This window comes from Gracilinanus agilis, chromosome 6 (genome assembly GCF_016433145.1).
Source record: "Gracilinanus agilis isolate LMUSP501 chromosome 6, AgileGrace, whole genome shotgun sequence".
NCBI lineage: Eukaryota > Metazoa > Chordata > Mammalia > Didelphimorphia > Didelphidae > Gracilinanus > Gracilinanus agilis.
The window spans coordinates 44,026,285-44,050,367 of NC_058135.1; the positions used below are offsets into that span (position 1 = coordinate 44,026,285).

The window sequence follows — 24,083 nt, forward strand, 5'->3', positions numbered from 1 at the left end:
TGCCCATACTTTCCCCTGGAAATATATAGTCAATTTTGATGGGTAGTTGATCCGTGGTTGCAGGCCCAGCTCTCTTGCCTTTCTGTATATTGTATTCCAAGCCTTGAAGTCTTTTAGCGTGGAGGCTGCCAGATCCTGTGTGATCCTGATTGGTGCTCCTTGATATTTGAATTGTTTCTTTCTGGCTTCTTGTAAGATTTTTTCTTTTACTTGGAAGCTCTTGAATTTGGCAATTATATTCCTGGGCGTTTTCTTATCTGTATCGAATGTCGCAGGTGTTCTATGGATCCTTTCAATGTCTATATTGCCCTCTTGTTGTAGGACTTCAGGGCAATTTTGCTGAATAATTTCTTTTATTATGGAGTCCAGGTTTCTATTAATTTCTGGTTTTTCTGGAAGACCAATGATTCTCAAATTGTCTCTTCTAGACCGGTTTTCTTGGTCTGTCACTTTCTTATTGAGATATTTCATGTTTCCTTCTATTTTTTCAGTCTTTTGACTTTGTTATTTGTTCTTGTTGTCTTGAGAGATCATTAGCTTCTACTTGCTCAATTCTAGCCTTTAGGGACTGGTTTTTGGCTATAATCTTTCGGTTTTCAGCTATGATCTTTTGGTTATCGGCTATAATCTTCTGGTTTTCCTTTTCAATCTGGTCATTTCTGGTGTTCAATTTGCTTATCAGTTCATTTGATTTCTGAGCCTCACTTTCCAATTGCAAGATTCTACCTTTTAAACAGTTATTTTCTTGTCAGATCTCTTCCATCTTCCTCAAAATCTGTTTTGAACTCTTCCATAGCTTGTGAGGAGTTTTCCTTATTTGAGGAGGGTCCGGATGCTTGTTTGTTCTCCTCCTCTGTTTGCTCGGTTGTCTGGATTTTCTCTGTGTAAAAGTTATTGAGTGTTAAAGACTTCTTTTTCTTGTTGTTAATCTTTCTCTTCTGAACTTCCTGAGTCTGGGAAGCCATCATTAGCCCAGCAGCTTCTGAACTTTATCCTTGTGCTCCGTGACTGTCTGCGGTCTGAGGTCTGGTTTTTTCCATGGTCGAGCCCCCTGGTGGACCCCCTTGCTTGATCCTCTGCTGGAGGTTTCTTTACAAGTCTCAGGGCGCTGCTTCCACAGTCGTATACCCGTCTGCACTGGTTCCCTACTCAGGGTTTCAGCGCCTTAGCTCACGGTTGTGTCTGCCTCCACCCGCGCCTCTGCCTGAGCCTGCGCTCCGCGTCTGCGCTCAAAGTCCGTGCACGTTCCTCAGCTTTTTGGGGTCCTAAATCTTGCTGCTCTCAGGAACAGGCCCTGGAGCTGCCAATGACTCGATGGGTGCCCCAAACTTGCTCTATTTCTTTTTAGCTGGCTTTGGAGCTATAGGTGGCGTGTGTGGAGGGTTTGGGGGGTGGAGTTGCTCAGCCCGCGATTTAGTGAGAGCTGTTTCACCCCCTTTATAGCATGGAAATGCCCCGATTCCACGTACCTTCCACGCTGCACCCTGTTGTGGGGTCCCTCCATTCGACTGGGTTTGTTTTTATGCCCCCTTGAAAAGTCCTGTTTGTTTCGGTCAGGAGAGGTTAAGTGCTGCTTTTTACTCTGCTGCCATCTTAACCCAGAACCTGTGATGTATTTTTAATGTTTCCCCTTGCACCTCTTGCACAGGGTGGAATAACAGGAGGGTTCATTCAAGGGGAATGAGGAAGTCTGAGAGGTGGTACAGAGGAACAAGGCATTAAAATAATCTACCCACATGTGGAAGAGGAAAATAAGCCAGACCATCATCCACCCCTGTATGTGTGGCCACTTCCCAGGTCCCAATTTTATTATCTTTTCCCAAAACAATCATTTCTTAATTCTAAAGTCAGAAGGAGCCTTTGGGAAGTAAATGCAAGACTTTTTTGACTCCAGACTCTGTAAGAGAACAGGTCCAAAATCATGGACCTGGTAGAAATTTTGTATGATTTTCCCTTAGAAAATTCAGATGCTCCAATGTACATCCTGTACTAAGGCACCCAACTCTTTCCTGTAGGTGTCCCATTTACCCATCCCTCTTCTCTTAGCAGGTCTGATGCTATTGAAACAAGAAATGGGAATTGGGGCCTAATTATGCAGGTCAACTGTTCTAACAACAACAACAGGGACAGGTAAGCCCAGGTGGGGTCTTGATCACTGGCAGCTGAACATGGCCAACCCAAAGAGTTGGTTGGCTTGATAGAGCCAAGTTAAAAAGACAGAAATAATACTTAAGAGCTTTCCATTGATTTATAGCCAACAGGATCAACATCCACAGCAGATCATGGAGGAGGAAGGTTTGTATGGTTGTGGTAGGGAAAGAATCAGAGATTTACTCTACAAAATTGATGAACAGGGAAGTGCATGAGAAATATGGCAACTCTTCGTACGACTATTGGTCAGGAGTTCTTGACCTGGATCTACAGGGTTTGTAGATAGATTTTAGGGCTCCATGATTCTAGATATGGGGGTGGGAGTGGAATGACATATTCATTTTCATAAGCCTCTAACTGCAATTTAGCATTTCTTTCCATTATTTAAAAATATTACGCAGAGAAAGAGTTGATTGGTTTCACCAGAATGCCAAAGGGGACCATGACACACAAAAAGAGGAAGAACCCTGGCTTAAGGTGAATTTTACAGCTATTTGGTATCAGGCTCTACCCAACTACGTTTCATAGGTGGTATGCCACAAGTTATCTAGCACCTTCAGGTCTAAAAAAGGCAGGCATTGCTGTCTATAACCTTCTAAAAATCCATCCCCACCACCAGGTTCCTCAAGTGCCAGAACCGTTATCTGTGTTCCTAAAGGCAGACCTTGAGAGATCCATGTGGTGGTATATGCTGTGCCTGCTTGTGTCAAAGGGCAGCAAAACACCAATAGACATAGTTATTGGTGGCATAAGTCCTTTCAAATCTGTTTACATCTCGATGTAATAATATAAAGATATCCTAGCTCCTGCAGCATCAATGATTACTGAAAACTTTTTTATTGTGCCATCGTATCCAACTCTTCATGACCCCATTTGGGATTTTCTTGGCAAAGATCCTAGCATGGCTTGACATCTCCTCTTCTACTTCCAAGCAATATCCCCAACCTTGAGCATCAGGAAGTAGAAGTCAAGGGGAAAGAAAAGCTAAGCACATATGCTAAGCACTTTTGGATACAGTAGAGAATAATTTAATAATAACAATATAACATAGAATAATTCCTATTTCTTTGATAGTCACTACCTTTATTCCACAGTTCAACCATAGCAAGATATTTCAACACCAAAGAAGAAATGGGTCAAAGGTCCCAATGAAGTTTCCAATTCTTATCTCCCTAGAAGTCATATAAGTTCATTTTCAAGTTCCTTCTGTAAAACTTCTAAAATTCCAGTTCTTCTTAGATAACAAATTCAAGAATGATTCCAAAGAAAAATAGACTGTTAGGGCAGCTGAAAGTGGATAGAGAACCAGGCATAGAGATGGGGGAGGGGGGATCCTGGGTTCAAATCTAGCCTTAGGCACTTCCTAGTTGTGGAAGTCACTTACCCCCCATCGCCTAGCCATTACTACTTCTCTGCCTTGGAACCAATACACAGTACTGATTCTATGACAGAAAGTATAGGTGTATAATTAAAAAAATAAACAGACTTTCTGACTTTGAAATGAAAACCTGAGGTCCCCCAAGATAATAATGTTTCTCTCCTCCATTTTTTTTTAAACTAGTGTTCCTATTTCACCTAGGCTGGAAGTACAGTGGCCACTACTGGCCTGATCCCCATTGCTAATGGGATTTCTGACTTGCTCCATTTTGTAACCTGAATTGCTTCATCCTAACTCTCCATCCAGGGAGATTCCACATATTGGGGCTACATTTAGTGTGGGCACTAGATAGGCGCCAGCCCTAATATAGCACAGAGCCCACAAACTGAAGTGATTTATCAGTGTTAGCCTCTTCAACAGCAGGTACTTCAAAGACATGCACCACCATGGCAGGCTAATAATTACATTTTCTTTGTGCCCAAATCTTTTAATTTAACTTAATCAAAGTTATCCATTTTATAGCTCGTAATAATCCCTGTTTCTTGTTTGGTCATAAATCCTTCCCTTCTCCATAGATATGACAGGTAAACTGCTCCAATGAATCGCTTATAGAATTAAAGACCCTTTATGTCTAAATCAGGTATTTATTTTGACCTTATCTTGGTATATGAGATGTTAAATCTTATACCTAATTTCCACCATTCTGTTTTCCAGTCTTCCCAACAGTTTTTTCCCCTACCAAACCCTTACCTTCAGTTTTAGAATCAATACTGTCTCTTGGTTCCAAGATAAAAGAGCAATAAGGGCTTACATGGGGTTAAGTGACTTGCCCAGGGTCACTCAGCAAGGAAGTATCTGAGGCCTTATAAGAATCCAGGACCTCTGATATCTAGGATTGACTCTTAATCCACTCAGCCACCCAGGTGCCCTATTCCTAGCAGTTTTCTTTTTTTTTTTTTTTTTTTTTTTTTTTTTTTTTTTTGTCAGATAGGGAGTTCTTGTTCCAAAAGCTTGGATCTCTGGGTTTATCAAACACTAGGCCACTATAATTATTTACTATTGTGGATTATGTACCTACCATTGATCCACTACTTTATTTCTGAGCCAGTACCAGATTGTTTTGATGATTACCAACCACTTTATAATATAGTTTGAAATCTGATCAGTACCTGCACGTTTTTTCACATTAATTCCTTTGATATTTTGACTTTCTGTTCTTCCAGATAATAATTACATTTTCTAACACTGTCTTGTGCAATGATTTTTCCAGATTTATTCTCTAGGCTGACTGATCCTCCCCTCGTTGAGTTCTGAGAGTAGATAGTATTTCATTTTGTTATCTTTGTATGACGTAGTGCCTTTGGTATTTGGCACACAGTAAGCCCTTAGCTGATTATTTTTCAGTCATGACTGGTGTTTGCTTCTCTGGATCTCAGTTTCCTCCTATGTAAAAATCTAAGGATTGGACTAAATTATCCTGGAGGTCCCTTCTAGCTCCAACCTTTTCAGGGTTCTTTAGAGCACTTTAGTTGTTCACTGAGAACTCTCTTCTGCTGTGTCTATAACTCTAGTATGTATCTGGTCTCTGTAGCCCAGTGCTTGGCCCAGTGTCTGGGCATGGTAGACACATCATAAATGTTTGTTGATTATTTATCAGTTGCATGAGACTGGCTTTCCTGAGCCTCATTTTCCTCCCCCGTCAAGTGAGAGGGCTTGGACTAACCATTGCTGGAAGCTCCCCTCTAGTGGTGACACTCTATGATTCACTTCTGGACAGTTCTATTAGCTTCGTTCTTTAGGTACTTCTGCTGATGGCTTCTCAAAAGAACAATTAAGGAAAGTTCCAGCCACTATTATACTTACTATAGTACCTCTATCGATCCATTCTGTCTTTGTATCTCTGGTGCTAAGCACTTGGTGGATACTTTCTTTTTTAAACCCTTGCCTCCTATCTTAGAATCGATACCATGTTACAAGTTACAAGTTATTAGTTACAAGGCAGAAGAGAATCATGGACTGGGCGACTGGAATAAAATGACTGACCCAGGGTCACATATGTAGGAAGTGTCTGAGGTCATCTTTGAACCCAGGACCTCCAGACTCCCAGGCTGGCTTTCTGTCCATATAACAGGTACTTAATAAATGTCTGTTGATTGATTGGTCTCTTAGACCAGTGGTTTGTATTCTTTTAATATACAGAATAACCTTCTCCATTCAAGTTTGTTATATTCACTTTGTCAGGAAGGGAAGTTTTAGTAGCCACTAAGCTGAGTATATTAATTTCATTTATTTTAAAACATTCACAATTAAAAACTTGGGGGGCAGGGGAGGGGTTTAATTTGGGGGTATCATTATGGCATTAGTTTCTGGTTTCTCAGGCATCATTCATTCTCTGTCAAAATGGATACTTGTCAATCATGTGAATACAGATGAATTCAAAGAATGTCAAATTTAGAATTTTTTTTTAATTCAAATATCAGAAAGAAAGTCAGTGGATTGAAAGCCAGATCTAGAGATGGAAGTCCTGGGTTCAAATCTGAACTCAGATATTTCTTAGTAAATGATTCTGGGCAAATCACTTAACCCCCATTACCATTCATGTGCCTTGGAACCAATACACTGTATTGATTCCCAGACAGAAGGTAAGGGTATAAAAGAAAAAGAAAGTCACTAAATAAAATTATTCTTTTATTTCACATCCAGGCATACACAAATATTCAACCTGGGTTGTTGTTAGGGAACAGAAATAACACAAAGCAGCTTTCTTGTTCTTCTGATCGTAGGGTATCAGTTGTAGAGCTGGAAGGGGTTCTCTTTTCCCAGATGAATAAACTGAGGCCCAAATTGGATGGTGGCATAGGTGATGACGGAGCTGGGATTTGACCCCAAAGTCTTCTGACCCCAAATCTCCACTGCTTTTCTCACTGTATCACATAGTCCTCTTTGTGTAGCTGAAGCACATTAGCATGAGGACCAAGTTGGTCCTAGACTTTGCCAGGATCCCAGTGGGCTACAGTAATGGCTCTGATTCCGATGATATATCTGGAAGGGTGTTCATGTTAGCAATCCTTCTTTTAAACGACTGTATACATAATCAATCCTCTGCTTCCAGAATGCCAAGAAACAGCATGCCAGCTTATACATTCAAGTACTACCTTTGAGGGAACAGCTCATCTTGAACTACACTTACCAGGTATTTTTTTAAACCATAAAATAAACAACCTCTCATATAATGCCTTGCCTTGTGCATGGTCTCTCTTAAAGCAGTGGCATCAAACTGAAATAGAAATGGGCCTCTAAACCATTCATAAGGATCCCTAAAGGTCATATGTTAACCTAGAAAAAACCACATGTTTATTCTTTCTTTCTTTTTTTATTAATAGAACAACACATTAAAATGAGCTAGGAACTACATTTTATTCTGGTTTGGACTGCTCTCAAAAGTTGTAGGCTGCCATGTTGCACACCTTTGTCCTAAAGAACTCCTAAATTAATTGAAAATGAGAACAATCACTTGATCATGAGTTATGGGCTAGATACCGAGCCTCATGCTATTAGAAAGGAACACAAGAGGAGGAAACTTTCCTCTTATTCCAATTTCCTATTGAAAGGAGTTGCCTTGATCAAATGCTTGCAGGAGTCCTTCCCACATCATACCCTTTGTTCCACAAACACAGAGAGTAAAGATCAAAGAGCCTGGATACTTACAAACTTGAGGAGGAAAGTGTTTTCTCGGAGAGCTCCAATGCATCCTGCAAATCCTAAAATGAACATAACTCCCCCCACAACCAGGAACAGCCAAACAGGATCAAATCCTCCCAAATCTGTGATTGAAGAGATATTCGACAGGACCCCCTAAGAGGGAAAAAAGAAATAAACAAAAATACTATTGAGATAAGTTTTTGTATTTAAAAAACAAAAACAATGTCATAGCCCAGATGATGCCTTCTAGGATGCAGGGACGGGAGAGAGGGGCTGAGATCCTTGTAAATAAATTCAATTAATGAAAAAGAATAATAAAAAAAAGAACATGTTTTTTAAAAGAGTAATTTCAAAACAATCATCAGGTAACATTAAAACTATTGATAGAAAGAATGAATGAGTTTCTTCCCCCTGAAGACTTGAATATTTCCCTGTTGATACTGTTAAAATGAATAACAAACTGCCAGTACAACTTAGATGCCTTTTCTTGAGACTTTTGCGGGATTGTTGCAATGAATCAAGGAAGAATAACAGAAGATTCCAAATAAAAAAATTGAAAAAAGTTGGGGGTGGGGTGGGGAAGAGGCCTCTAAATCCAACCCAGCCCCCTGGGATGGCACCAATAAAACTTTTGAGATTCTCTCAGCTGTGGGTCACTCCTGCAGCTCAAGACTCCCTAAATCTCTCCTAAGTGCCAGTCCCACATCACTAGCTGCCTTCTGGACATTTCCAAATGGGTGTCCTGAAAGTACCTCGAACTCAACCTATCCAAAATGGAACTAAATATTTTGTTCCCTAAACCTGCCATCCCTCTAAACTTCCCCCTTCCTAAGAGGAAAATCCACCATCCCTTTTTGTCTCCTAGCTACAAAATCTTGGGGTCCTTCTCTCCTTAGAAAAAAATTAATTTGATAAACACAACATGAATTGAGCATTTCCAAACACCTAGAATAACAGAAGGTGGTCCATGAGCTCTGTTATATACAACAAACTTTTGTTTTAAATATAACAAATTTAACAAGTAATTTTCAAAATTATCCCATTTGTCTATGACCTTGGAGTCATACTCAATCTTTTGCCCTACTCCCTATGTGCCAGTTATATATTTTTTAATTTAATTTTTTTCTTTTTTTTTATTTTAAACCCTTAACTTCTGTGTATTGACTTATAGGTGGAAGAGTGGTAAGAGTAGGCAATGGGGGTCAAGTGACTTGCCCAGGGTCACACAGCTGGGAAGTGTCTGAGGCCGGATTTGAACCTAGGACCTCCCGTCTCTAGGCCTGGCTCTCAATCCACTGAGCTACCCAGCTGCCCCCTAAATTTAATTTTTAAATATTTTTCCATGTTTTCATTTTCTTTCCCTTCCCTCTTCCTTCCCCCTCCCAGAGCCAACAAGCAATTCCTGGGTTATATTTCTACAACACGTTTTCCATCTATTCTGCTTCTCTTCCCTTGGGTGACCGAAATACCTAGTTTGGGTACTCATGCCCACTTGATTAAACTACTCCTGCAACAATCTCCTAACTGGTCTCAATGCTTGCTCCCTTCAACCCACCATGCATCCAGCTGACAAAATAATATTTAATCCTAAAGCACCAGTTTGTCCGTGATGTGGTTCTACCTCTCAGTCTCCTGCAAAGCTCAGTTCATGGACCACCTTTCTGAAGTTTTCCCTGAACCACCTAGCATTCTGTTCCTTCTCAAATTATTGTGTCTTTACTGAGCCTGCCTCTGACACTTGGAGCTATACGAGTCTGGATGAGCCACTTAATCCTTTTGTGCCTCAGTTTCCAAATCTGTAGAAAGGAAGGGTTGGTCTCAGTGGCTTCTCTTCCAGCCCTAAGTTTAGGATCCTGTGTTGTACACTCAAAAATAATGTAAGCTCCTTTAGAACTGTACCTATGTAACGTTTTGTAATCCCCAGGTTTTAGACCAGAACTTCAAAAATGCTACTTGAATTAAACTGAATGGAAATGAATTATCTTCTAAAACAAAGAGACTTTATTGGCCCAGCCAGACAATGCCCCCCAGAAGTAGCAGATATTAAGCAGAGAAGGAGGTTTAATGAAGGCTTTCTTAGGCCTGGGACAGAAATATAATTTTCATGTAATTAGGGTTGTGCAATGATGAAACAAGCTGCCTTAGTGAGGAATGAGCTCTCCAGCACTGGACTTGCTGAGGCAGTGCCTGGAAAACTATTTCCCAGGGACACTGTGGGAGGGATCCTACATTGGCTTGAAAATTGTACTTGGTGATCTCTAAAATTTTCTAATTCTTTGTAACATCAGAGCTACTAAATGCCTGCCAATGCCTTGCAAAGGCCATTAGAAATTACAAAATGTTTGCCTTTATACATTTCATCCTCATTCAGATCCTTCGGGCTATGGTATTGGGGCAGACAGTATTATCCCTCTCTTCAGAGGTCAAGGTTCCCAAGGCCATCTAGCAGGCAAAGGAACAGCCCAAATCTCCATCTTCTGACTTAGTTCACTGGGAGTTTCCTCCAGTTAGATCTTTCTTTTATGACTCACTAAGGCATGCCCCAAATTCGGATAATTCCTTAGGGACAGGTCCACAGCATGTGCCTTTTAAAAATGAAAGTCTAGCGTAGAATGGAAACAATTATCTGGTAAGCCATGGAACACACTCAGATAACCACAGAAATACTACAGAAGACTCCATTCCCAATAGTCAGTAAGTTTTAGGCTAGTTTTTCCTCTCCACAATTGGACCCTTTCAAACAATCTTCACTGAATACTTACTCTTGGAGCAGCCTGCAGGAGTAGTTTTAATTGAGAGAAAGTCAACGTGTTGCCATGGAAATAGTAGTCAGCATGGTCTCACTGGCCTGCTAGTTCTACGACATTTATTTCCCAAATTCCAACATATCCAAGGCATAGAGAGAGGAATGACTCTATAAAGGACAGCGACAATTTCTCCTAATATATTCTTGCATGTGGCAGGAATTGGTCTCAAACTAGGTCAAGCCTAGAAAAACTTTGTATGGAAGCCAAAAACCATAGGGCAAAGTTTCTGTCTTTGTTTTTGTTGTTTAGTTATTTCTGTTGCGTCCAAACCTTCATGAGCCCATTTGGTGTTTTCTTGGCAAAGATACTGGAGTGGTTTGCCATTTTCTTTTCCAGTTCATTTGACAAATAAGGAAACTGAGGCAAACAAGGTGAAGTAATTTGCCCAGAGTCACACAGCATCTAAGTATCTGAGACCAGATTTGAACTCAGGAAAATGGACTACCAACTAGATTCTGAAATGGGAGTGAAATTCAGTTTCCTGCTTCTTTCTAACTTTATAAAACTTTCTGGTTCTGAAAGAGCATTTCCCTGTTTCTAGGTAGAAAATGGAACTAAGCAGTATTCCCCCCAAACTGATCCTTTCAGTTGCAAGATGCCCAATTAACTGTCTTCAGTAGCTTCCAATGGTTGTAGTGGATTATGGTATAGGAGCCTCCAAATGGGAATTTTTTTTTTCTCTAAGAGCTTGGCAGGTGAAAATGAAGAACTAGAAAAAGCTTGCCTAGGAATCTTGTTATTTGTGGCTCCTGACAACAACAAAAGCAACTACTTGAATAACTTCGAGGCCTATGCTACTGAAAGCTCAGAAATTCAGTGTTAACAAGAAACTCTTTAAAAAGCTCAGGAATTGGGATGGGAAACCTCAAGTTCCTACTGAACTTTGTCCAGGGCTCACATTCAAAAGTCTACAAATTGAGGTAGAGAAAGGATTTTAATCTTTAACTCTCTTTACCCAGTAACCTACTGCCAAAAGTCAACATTTCCACAGAGTCAATTTGTGAATGTTTTCACTCATGTTGGAACAAAAATTAAGCATTTCTTTCTGCTTTGTACTTCATCAGTGAATTTAGCAGTTCTACTCCAGGATAAATACAACATATCAAAGATTAGGAGATGCAGCCAAAACAGCACTGAAATTTATATTGAGGCAAAATTTTATCTCTGAAAGAATATATTAACATGAAAAAAGAGAGAATTGAACAAGCTAGGTTTGGAGTGAATGAAATTAGAAAAATTAACATTAGTGTGCCAAAAGCAATTATATGAATATATTAATAATATTTATATGAATAAAATTTAAAAGGAAATAGTATTAAAAAAGAAACATTGAAATGATAAAACAAAAAACTATTTTCAAAGACCAATATTTCCTCCTGATAAATAAGCAGTAAATTTAATTAAATGAAAGCAAAAAAGTCAAATGACCAGATTCTATAAGACATGAATTTGTAAAAGATTTATTCCTCATTGGATTTGGTAATGATGATCTTATTAAAAGATATGACTAGGCAGTTCATGAAAGAAAAAACAAAATTCACAAAATCAGCTTCAAAAGAGGGTTTAGAGAAATGCTAATTAAAACAACTCTGAAAGCCAGCCATCAGTACTCAAGACCTCTAACTTCCTAACTTTAGGAACACCTTCCACTGATGCTAAATTCAAGCAAAACCTACAGAACATAGCAGATAGATGTCTAGAGTTGTGGTGGTCAAAAAAATTCATTCTATGTTAGCCAACCTGATTGCAAAATGCCACCCATTAAATTGATTAAAAATGGTCAAAAAGCCTTTAAGCTTTAACAAAACAGGAAACCAAGGTAGTGCCTTTCCATTGGGAATGGGTGAATAAATTATGTATTAATATGAATAATGGAATAGAATGTTAGAGTATAATAATTATTTAATGGAATATTATTGTGACATAAAATTATTAGAAATACGAATTCAGAGAAATCTTGGAGGAATATGAACTGATACAGTCTGAAATGAGCAGAACCAAAATAATAATTTATATAAGAACATCGTATAAAGGAAAATTACTGCTCAATGAAATAACCCAGTGATGACACCAGAAAACTGAGGAAGCTTCCCTCTTCTAGATGAATAATGTGACATGAATCTTTAGAAATAAATATTGTGTGAATGCTTTGTATGTCTATACTTATTTATTACAAGGAAGAGCTTTTTTTTTTAAATGTTTTTTTTTAATTAATTAATTTATTTTTTTAAACCCTTGTACTTCGGTGTATTGTCTCATAGGTGGAAGATTGGTAAGGGTGGGCAATGGGGGTCAAGTGACTTGCCCAGGGTCACACAGCTGGGAAGTGGCTGAGGCCGGGTTTGAACCTAGGACCTCCTGTCTCTAGGCCTGACTCTCACTCCACTGAGCTACCCAGCTGCCCCCAAGGAAGAGCTTTTTATTCAGGGAAGGGGAGATATAAGGGAAAAGGCAGTAGTAGATAGTGATATTGAATAAAAAGGAAAAATGATAATATATGATATGATGATATACTTACATACACATATATACAAAATCTCTATTATATGATGATAACAATAAAGTTTTAAAATATTCAGAAGGAAAATAAAGCCATGGGGCAAGTGGAAATAAATAGGACAATTTTTTTTATTTTGTCACATGTGCATTTTTCAACAATTATTTGGAGTTAATGAGACTATTTTATTATTTGTTCATGGTCATATTTATTTTTGCTGATGTTTACTATATTTAGAATGCAAAAAATTAGCAATTCTAGGTGAAATTAAACCCTTTAGTGCCACCTCATCTAAATTACAAAAAAAAAAAAAAAGGATGCATCTGGATGTCTAGTTTTTGGAAGTGTCATGTTGCCATTTTTCTTAGGATTCTCACCCATCTGGAACAGGGATGGGCATGCCATTTTGCATCTATATTACAATATTAAGGCTGAATTTGTCTCCCAAAATGAATATGAGATCAGCTATTTCTATAGTTTGGCCTCCATCACTATTGTTTTGAAATAGAAAGTGATTTCCCTGGGTATTTTAGACACTTGAACAGAAATGTATATAAATAAAAATTTAAGGAATTTAAAAACTGACAAACTACAGTTCTCAGATTATAAATGGACTAATTTGTCTAGTGAGTCAGGAATCAAACCTTCCCCCCTGATCCATGGAGATGCTGAAAGGCAGAGTCACCAGTCTTGGTTGTGGGAGCTGCTTCTTATGATGTGTGGATCAGTGCTTGAGGGCCTTATACTGTGAGGAATCTCTTTATTGGTTGAAGAGCTGGAGGAATTGAAGACTCAGTGAATGTACAAAAGGGAACAGCCTATATCTTCACAGTGTTGAGCAGTACCCAGGGGTGGTTGGTCCATTCTTTACCCTGGCCGCCAAGCCAGGAACTAAAGCACAAGACCTACTGAGACAGGTCAAAAGCTGCATTAGAATCATCTCTTTATTTTTTGGCTCTTTCCTGATTTTTTTTTAACCCTTACCTTCCATGTCAGAGTTAATACTGTCTATTGCTTCTAAGGCAGAAGAGTGGTAAGGGCTAGGCAATGAGGGTTAAGTGACTTGCCTAAGGTCGCACAGCTAGGATATGTCTGAGGCCATCTTTTCTTCCTTTTTCCTTCTTTTTTTAAAGCTTAATTAATTAATTATTTAATTAGGGATCTTTTTCTATGGTTACATGATTCATGTTTTTTCCCTCCCCTCCTCCCTTGGCCAACAAGCAATTCACTGGGTTTTACATGTGTCATTGATCAAGACATATTTCCATATTATTGATATTTGCACTAGGGTGATCATTTAGAGTCATATCCCCATTGACCCATGTGATCAAGCGGTTGTTTTTCTTCTGTGTTTCTACTCCCACAGTTCTTTCTCTGGATGTGGATAGCATCTTTCTCATAAGTCCCTCAGAATTGTCCTGGATCATTGCATTGCTGCTAGTAGAGAAGTCCATTACATTCGATCATCTTTCCTGATCTTAAGCTAATTAGTATCTATCCTATGACAAATGTCTGGGATAATGGCCAGGTCTGAAAGTGACAAATTCAAATCTGGCTTAAATGTGAGCAGCTCTGAATGCTGCTTTATATTTTGATGAACTTAAGTATCAGCCTCTGAGCAGATTGTACTAGTATTTTTAAGGCACTGAATCCTATTCTATTCCATGCTTGGGAGTCTTTTTACTTTTAGCCTCTCTTCTGTGTGTAATAAAAATTATTTCTGTTTTGTTAAGTTTTCATTGGGAAGGTTTGAGACACGAGTTATAAGTAAAACTGTCTCCAAGTGAGTTTCTTAGATGGGGACTGAATGCATAAGTCTAATCCCTCTCATGTGATGTGGGCTTCACAAGATAGAATCTGGTCCAAACCCTAGGCTTGGGTTGAAAGCAAAAGAGCTTCCTGGGTGGTGAAGGGAGTGCCTTGTTACACTGGAGATCCAGAAACAGTTTCTCAAGGTCAAATGGGCATAGAGTTGCTGCCCAGTCATGTTCTCTTTATAGGGGTCTGGAGAATTTTGCTTTCTTCCCCTATCAGCCCCAGTGGAAAAGGAATGCTGAGACAGGTCCCAAGGCCTCAGAACTCTTCATTTATATCACAAAAAGATTCTTTCAAAGAGGGAGGTCAAGGCAAATGACTTCTGCCTTGCCCATCTTAGTGGCCTCTTTTTCCTCAGCAAAGTAGGAAGCAGGGTATTCTGCTGGAAGAAAAGCAAGAATAATTTGGAAGAGAAGCAAAAGTATGGACAAGTACTGTGGGTAGTAAAAAAAAAATTAAAAAGTCTTTGCCTTCTGTTAGTAAAGAGTTAGATTGGATAATATAAAATGGGTGATGGTTCTAATCAGCAGGGAGTAATAGTTATCTAAGAAAATGAGATACAGAAGTAAACAAGGGATGGTGGTTGGCAATGAACAAGTGGAGACAGGACAAGAGCCCTAAGGATTCCAAGGTAGATGATAGTGTGCAGGCCAAATGAAAAGAGTTGAACCTGGGAAAATAGGAAAGTCAAGCCCAATAAGAGTGACTAGGCTTGGAAGATGAAGGATGGAAGCACTGGAGGAAATCACATTGTTTAGAAAGAAAGAAGAATGGATTTTACTAAGAAAAGATGCAGGATGAAAAGATGAAAAATGGAGGAAATAGGTCCCTGTAATTCTAATAAAGATTAGTTTCAGAAGGGGCCCCAAAGGGCGACAAATAAAAATAAAACTATAAAACACAACATAATACATAAACAACCCAAGTGTTATGCTAGTACCCTCCAAAATTTAAAAATCTACCTTCTGCGTCTCCCAGGAAGGGTCCAGAAAAATGCTTAGAACCTTGAGGAAACATTTATGTTGGAACATGAACGAGAATGATAAAGGTTCAGAAGTCATGGGTGGGCTACCATCTGTGCTGATGGAAAGAATATTCACAGCAATGAGATCACAAATCTATCAAAACAGACTATTAAGCAGCCAAAGCTTTTTAAAACTTTGTAGTATAAAATGAAATATTATAACACCTATAAACAATGTGACACAAAACATCCATGAGAGACTGATGATTTAATGAAAGAAGGAAACAGTTCTGGGATCTTGGGAAAACAGAATCAATCTGATTTCCAATTAAGATTCAAACAGCTTTTCCCCCCCACTAAAATGTGAGGAAGTAATCCCCAATTATGAAAATCAATGCCTGGGGCATCCATGCATGATGCCCCAAACTGAGGATTTGAGAATCTTATCTGAATTATTCAGGCCAGCAGCTGCTCATTTCCATCCTACCAGAATATCTTGTTAGTAGAGGCATTTTTGGACCGTCTCCACAGAGTTGAGCTAAAAACTCAGATAGCTCAATCAGCATTTTGTCCAAGTTATCTGGAACCTTGTTTCAAGTAACTGTCTCAGACTCACATCATAGGCAATTGATATTCAGTAGAAAAAACATGGACCCTGGGTTCGAATCAACCTGGGTAGGGAAATCACCTTAGCTCTCTAGGGCTCGGTTCTTCCTCTATAAACTGAAGAGGATGGAATAGATGACTTCTCAGGTCACTTCCAGCTCTGTGATCTACAAATCCTGACATCTCTTGTGGTAAAATGACTACCTCGCTTAACATCAATGGTTTTCTCATTTTCCTTATTGTAAAAATAATTCCAGATACTGTGTGAATTTAACAGGAAGGAACTCCAGGCCATGTAAACAAAGTAACTGACAATGGCAGAATCAAAGCCTCAGAAAAAAAATAATCATCCAAAGGAAATCAAGAAGAAAAGGCGTCTCTCTGGCGGAAGCCCTTCTGAGGATCCTTTCTTACTGTTCCTGACTGACTCTGAATATTATTTTTCAGGATAATCTTCTATTATTGTTATAGTTAAAGGCAAAAAGAGTCAAAAAGGCAAAGTAGCATAGCCTCCTACTCACACCTAAAAATGACTTTCTCCTACCTGACTGATGTTTTACCAACAATATTATTTTTCTTTTGAACTGAGAACAGACAGACTCTCTCTCCTGACTTGACCTTAATGGGATATGAGAGCCACCCCAATTGATCCATGAATATTCACTTTTTCTGCTAAGCTTGGTGAATGTAGGAGTAAAGTCATGGACACAGCCACTACTTTTTTTCTTTTTTAATCTTTATGTTTTGTCTTAGAATCAGTTGAAGTATTGGTTCCAACGCATAAGAGAGGTGAAGGCTAGGCAAGAGGGGTTAAGTAACTTGCCCACTAGGAAGACCAGATTTGAACCCAGGATCTGCCATCTCCAGGAGCCTCTGCTCCTGCTGCTCCATGACTACCACTTTTAGTCAATCAGTTTTAAAAGGTATTTATTAAATACCTTCTCTGTGCCAAGCACTATGCCAAGCATTGTTTATAAATATTATTGCATTTGATCCTTCTGTTCTCAGAAAAATGTATAAGGCTCTCATGGCTGAATAGCAAACTATAGTTCATATGGTGGCAATATCTGTACCTAAGATATTCCTGAATAAATAGTTGCTTATATATGGAACTATACTCTCCAAATTATTGACTGATGCAAACTCTGTGGCCCAGAGATATCACTCCTATACGCGTAGTTAAAAGAAATCAGAGAAAGAAGAAACGGTCATATATGCATGCAAATATTTACAGCAGCTTTTTTCATAATAGACCCCAAATGTCCTGGATCATTGCATTGCTGCTAGTAGAGAAGTCTATTAGCAGCAGTGCAAGGATCCAGGACAATTCTGAGGGACTTATGAGAAAGAATGCTATCCACCTCCAGAGAAAGAACTGTGGGAGCAGAAACACAGAAGAAAAACAACTGCTTGATCACATGGTTCAATGGGGATATGATTGGGGATGTAGACTCTAAGCAATCACCCTAGTGCAAATATTAATAATATGGAAATGGGTCTTGATCAATGACACATGTAAAACCCAGTGGAATTGCTTGGTGGCCAAGGGAGGAGGGGGTGGGAAAGAACATGAATCAGGTAACCATGGGGAAATATTCCAAATTAATTAATTAAATAAACTTAAAAAAAAGAATAGGATAAAAATCTGTTTATATATGTATATATATATACATACATATATATATACATACATATATATATATATATATATTAATAGACCCCAAATGGAAACAAAGAGAATACTTACCTAACAAGGATGGCTCAACAAAATATGGTGTATGAACATGATGGTATATCAGAAGAAATGACTAAATGGACAGTTTCAAGAGGAAAGCAAGGGAGTCATCAGAACTAGAACAATTTATATAATTCTACTGTTATAGAGAAAATTATTAACTTTGAAATATTTTAGGACTTCAATCAATGTACTGATAATCAAGTCCCAAAGACTGAAGATGAAGCATACCAACCTCTCACTGCCCTAGAGAGGAGATGGATTGGAAATGCAAAAATGGAGGGACAGCTAGGGAGCACAGTGGACAGAGTCAGGAGGACCTGGGTTGAAATATGGCTTCAGACACTTCCTAGTTGTATGACCCTGGGCAAGTCACTTTAATCCCAATTGCCTTGCTCTTGCTGCTCTTCTGTCTTAGAGCCAATACAAAACAGCTTTTAAGGATTTTTTAAAAAATGAAAATTAAATAAAATAAAGTACAAAATGTAACAGTGTTTGTGCATAGTCAATGTAGAAATTAGTTGGAATACCTACTTTTTAATATTTGTTACAGAGTTTTAATCTTTTTTATCTTTGTTACTGTTGTTGCTATTAAATGAGGCAGAATAAATACCTATTAAATTAATTAAATTAAAAAAACACACAAAACGGAGACATATTTGGAACTGCTTTTTTTTTTTTTAAACCCTTACCTTCCATCTTAGAATCAGTACTAAGTATTGGTTCCAAGGCAGAAGAGTGGTAAGGGCTAGGCATTGGGGGTAAAGTGATTTGTCTGGGGTCACACAGCTAGGAAGTGTCAGAGATCAGATTTGAACTCAGGACCTCCCATCTCTAAGCCTGGCTCTCAATCCACTGAGCTGACTCCTGCTCCTGCTTTTAACCTATAAATAACAATGAAGAGAGGAACCCAAAGAAAAGCATGGATAATCAAAAGGAAACAATTATTTCATTCCTCTAATCTTCTGCTTTATAGACTTAATCCCACTTTTTTTTTTTTTAAGAATAGCAGAGACCCCTCCCAAAAGATGGGCTAGTCATATGGAGTGGGAAAGAGCAATAGATAGACAACCAGATTGCCCCACTGAAGAGAAGATGGAAGGTAAACTTGTTGGAAAGACTAGTTAAGTCATTGGATAGTTTGGCTGGCATGGATAGGTTCTGGTCTGCACTGATGGAGGAGATTTAAATTCATCCAAATTTATGAGATTGGTAAACCATTAGAGTATTGGAGAGTCCAACTAATGTCGTGAGCAACATTACCCACTTCATTTCAGCTCCTGGTTATTGACCCTTAATACCAGAGCTTTGAATCAATCAGTCTCCACAACCAATTGACCCTGAGGCCATCACATCCCTGGAAAAACAACTGATTGGCCAGAGTTCTCTGTAGTATATCATGTAAATGAGATCATTGGCAAAGAGATAACTTTTGCATTGACATAACCCTCACCCTATTCAACACTTCAGCATCCAATGGCAAAATGTGGGTCTGGAGGGAAATGCTGATTATATTTTAAATAATAAATGATTATGAACAACTGTAAATATCAACAAAATTAGCAAAACTTTTAAATTGTTTGTAGTTGAATAAATGAACTCCTATATATGAAATATCCCCTAACAGTCTGTCTGTCTGTCACTCCCTCTGAGGCTCCATCAGTTTTCTTTGTTTATCCCTGTCTCTTCATTTCACATAGTCAAAGTGTTCTCTTGGGTCTGCTTTTTTTTTTTTTTTAACTAACTGTTTTTTCCAGATTTCTCTGTATCCCTCAGAGCTATCAATCTAAATTACATTATATTATTTTTTGAGACCATAGTTTAATTCAGCCTACCATTGGATATTTTTGGTTATTTCCAGTTTTATTTTATATAAAAATTTCTGTGAACAGACACGGCTTTATTTTTCATAACATGTTCAGGTTACATTCTCAGTTACGGGTAAAGGGTTATGATTTTTAAAAAATGTTTGCAAATGGATTGTAAGATTTCCTTTCCTAAAAAGATTTCAAGTGCAATTCTACTGAGACTGTGTGAATGCATGTTTTCCCACAAACTCATTAGTACCGAGTACTCACACTTTTAATCATTTGAGTCCATTTGGTGATTGTGAGGTGGCACCTCAAAATTATTTTAACATTTGTTAGTGACTTCTTTCCAAGAGATACACAATATGAGTTTTCTTTATGTAAGTGGTATATTCATATCCTTGGAACATTTTCTCTATTCAGTACTATGTATCGTCCTTGAATATTTTTAACAAAATCTTATAAATTTTGTGTCATGATTTTATTAATCATATTAGCCATAATTATGACATGCACCTCGATATGTAACCTCTATAAGTTTGCCTGCCAGTTCATCTTTAGGAGACTGACAGTATATATGGTCAGAAAATTGGACCTAAAGTTGAACATGAGAAATATTGGGAAATTACAATGATCTTTAAAAAGACTTAAAAATTGCCATCAATGGAGAGCAAAGGTGAGGCTTGTGAGGGATGATTAGGCTATAACATAGATATAAGTAACTTCAAGAGGGTCAGGAATAAAAGATGTCATCAGAGATATGCCAGAAGAGAAAATAGGCTGGTAAAAGACAGCTTGAATTTGCCCTCTGGGCACTTGAACTTGTTAAAGGTTTACCAACACTGCCCTACGTAATTGATCTGTTTTTTCACTCTATTGATGAAAATGCTTCTAAAGAAATAAATGTTCTGTTAAGAATTGCTTTGTATATATGCCAAATGTTTTATAGTTTATCTTGTAAAAGTCTTTTATCTTTGTTGTCATTTTCTTTTGAGAAATTATTTGTTTCTAAATTTTATTTTTTGATCCATTGATTCTTGTTGTCTCTCTCCCCTCATTCTTTCCCCTTCCTGGAGTTGACAAGTATTTCCATTGATTCTTAAAGATTACATTTAGTCTCTAATTATGTTTGAATATTTTCTTCAAAAATTTGTTATAATTTTTATTGCTCTATGATCAGTGAAGTATATGTCTAGTAATTCTTTTCTTGAATTTAGGAGATTTTTAGGCCCAAGAAATGCTCAATTTTTATAAAGACATCAAGGATAACTGGCAATATGTATACTTTTGATAACCATTTTATAATAATCATATCACTATAATATGTCAGCTATTTCTGCTATTACTATTGTTATGATTAACCTGTAATTGTAATTTTATCTTTATCAGCTTTTCTCTTTTATTTTATGTTGTGATGTTCCTGACTTTTAGTTTTTGTGTTTATATTTGGTTTAATTTTATAGATCCATGAAGAAACCCAATGGTACTTTGGTCGTACTAAATCTATAAATTGATTTTAAGAGTTTCATCATTTTCATCATGTTCAAGTAATCCATCTATGAATATTGAATATTCTTCCAATTATACTAATCTTCTTTTATTCTTTCCACTATTATTTTATAGTTGACTAGCTGTCTTTATAGAAAGGCATGGTATACCATACTGTGTATGTGTAGGCAAATTAATTCATAAGTAGTTTTTTTCTCATGGTTGTGAATAAATTTTATTTGTAAAATTTCTTTTCATGATGTTTAGGTATATTATGTGGATGGAAATCATTTAAAATGTTTATCTTATATAATACCTACCTTGCCAAATTCATTATTTGAAATATTATTTTTGTTTGAAATATTTATTTTTGTTAATTTCAATTGGTCTATAGTTTTATCTTTTCAGGTAGTATTTTTACTATGTTTAAAGTGAAGATGGAATTTGCCTCAGAAAACTGGTTGGTCTCTATTCATTATCTACAGATTATTTGTATTTCAAACTTTAAAAAAAATTTATCCAAGAACTTGTCTAGACCAGACAATTTTGTAGGCTAGTTCATTGGTGATTTGTCATAATTCTTACTGAGATTAATTGAGTTTAATTTAATGTTTCCTGTTGATTCCTTTCCTTTAATGGATATTTTAATTTTCTCCTTTTGTGTCAATCACATTAGATTCAAATCCTAATTTGATTATTTCTGTGTTATGGAAGTTCATTTTGTTTAAATAAAACTATTATTTTTCTTAAACTAAAAATTTAAAAATAAATAAAAAGTTATGTTATTTAAATTTTTTAAAAGCCACAATTTGTTTAAATCTTAACTGTAAGTAGTATTAAATTAAAACTACACAAAGGGAGTAGCTGGGTGGATCAGTGGACTGGGAGCTAGGCCTGGAGATGGGAGATCCTAGGTTCAAATTTGACCTCAGACACTTCCTAGCTGTGTGACCCTGGGCAAGTCACTTAATCCCCTTTGCCTAACCTTTATCACTCTAAGACAGAAGCCTTAGAACCAATTATGCAGTATTATTCTAAGATGGAATGTAAGGGTTTAAAAAAAACAAACCTACACAATTAAATCCAGTAATTCCTTTACTGCATGTAGGTATCTCTTTCTAAGCTCCTTGAGGGCTTTTTTTTATCCCCAGTACTTAGCACAGTATCTGGCACATACATGTTTTACATTGATTGATTTGTGAATATTTTGTTTATAAATTCTCAAGAATTTAATGAATTTAAATTCATTAACTTAATTTCATTTAAGAAATGAAATACATTCCCTTGCTTTCAAATCATAAATCAATAAGAGATAATTTGGGTTCAAAATATTTGAATTTTGAATTTGAACCTTATTTTGAATATAATTATAACTGTATATTTTGTGGGAATGTTCAGGATGTCTCCTCTGCAAAGGAGAACACTAAAGATCTAGCTAAAATTCCAGTCATGTCAGAGGCTTGGACTACAAATAATGATCAAGAGCAAACTGAAGATCCGCAGGTTCACTTGGATATTGAGAACCTGAACAAGGAGTTTATGGTGGGAAGTGAAGAGCTTTATGACTCCCTAATGAATTGCCACTGGCAGCCTCTGGACACTGTTGCTTCTAGAATCCCAAATAATATCCAGGAGTAACTTTGTGAATACAGAACAATTCCCATCACGGTGGGTCAGAAGTCACATTTTTTTTATTCCACAGACATTTGTTTGAACATAATTTTTGAATGACTGGAGAACAGTAAGATAATGAAAAATTAACCTCCATGAAAATAAAGATACTAAAAAAAGGTGGGGGGGCAGCTGGGTAGCTCAGTGGATTGAGGACCAGGCCTAGAGATGGGAGGTCCTAGGTTCAAATCTGACCTCAGACACTTCTCAGCTGTGTGACCCTGGGCAAGTCACTTGACCCTCATTGCCTACCCTTACCACTCTTCTGCCTTGGAGCCAATTCACAGTATTGACTCCAAGACAGAAGGTAAGGTTTAAAAAAAAAAAGAAGAAGAAGAGATAATTTGGGGGATCTAATCCTATTCTTTTAATTTTTTATACTTTTGTCCATTGTTTTCATTTTTCTTGTATTATTCTTCAACAATCTGACTATAGTCAAACTTGTACTTTTGAAGGTAATTTAATCATATTTATAAGAAATGTAAGAAAACTACGTAATTCTGAAGAATAACAATTAAGTGACCCAGGAACTGAAACATAGGATTTCTTCAGATTGGGTGACTTTAGATTCTTTCCATTAGCAAGTGCTCTTTGTCCTTGCCTAGTTGAGAAATTTTTCTTCACCTCAAGTAGGGTGTCTAGTTTTTGTTTTTTAAAAACATCCTCTGGAATGCTATTTAGTCTAAGGTTAAATATCTCTTGTTTCATCAAGTCTGTTATTTTGTCCTGCATATCACTACTAATCTTTTAGGATCTGTTATTTTTGGAACTATTTTTGTTACTAGCTGTCCTCTGTTCAACTTTTATTCTTATTCAAAATTATTCTGCTATGTGATATTTCTATTGATGAATTTGAGTTTTTAATTACCTGGGCATTTTTATATCTTAATTTAATTCTTTTTCATAATATCATTGCCTCACTTTCAACTGTTTTAACTTGTATTTTGGGGGGACATTTTATCCCTTGGAGTTTTTAGATCATAGAATTTGCTTCTGTATCATTATCTTTCTTCTTGTATTTATTCATTATCTCCATTCAAAGGGGCTCAGTGACAGGAGAGGTGGGCCTTCTAAAGATAGCCTGGGTGGGAGTTATAGCTTCATGCATCTTGATTTTGGAGATAATGGCTAGAAGTTCCTACTCATGCTGGAGATAGGAACTGGAGTAGAAGAGGCTTCAGTACAGAGGGATTTGGGAGTTCAGATACTGGAGGTATGAGGATGGATGAGGCAGAGGTGGGAACTGTCCTCAACTGGAGATGTGAGCTCTGAATGTGGCTGTAGAGAAGCTGGGATGAAGGCAGGGGGGTCTGGCTAGAAACTGTTAGAAAACAATGGAATAGAAGGATTGTAAACTTGCAAAATTGACCTGGTGGTCCTCTGGGGCTGGAGCTGTGGATGTGAGTAGACCCCCTGGTAAGGAGCACCTAGATGTTGGAACTATGAATGTGTGCAGACATT

At 37.5% G+C, this 24,083-nt stretch overlaps 1 protein-coding gene across 1 annotated transcript in view; it reads right to left on the reverse strand.

Moving 5' to 3' along the window:
* Nucleotides 1–24,083, reverse strand: part of TSPAN5 (tetraspanin 5) — a 221,452-nt gene that overhangs the window by 15,966 nt on the left and 181,403 nt on the right. The window contains exon 3 of the mRNA XM_044680959.1: nt 7,238–7,384. Coding sequence (XP_044536894.1) covers nt 7,238–7,384 — 147 coding nt within the window. The remainder of the gene's footprint in view (nt 1–7,237; nt 7,385–24,083) is intronic.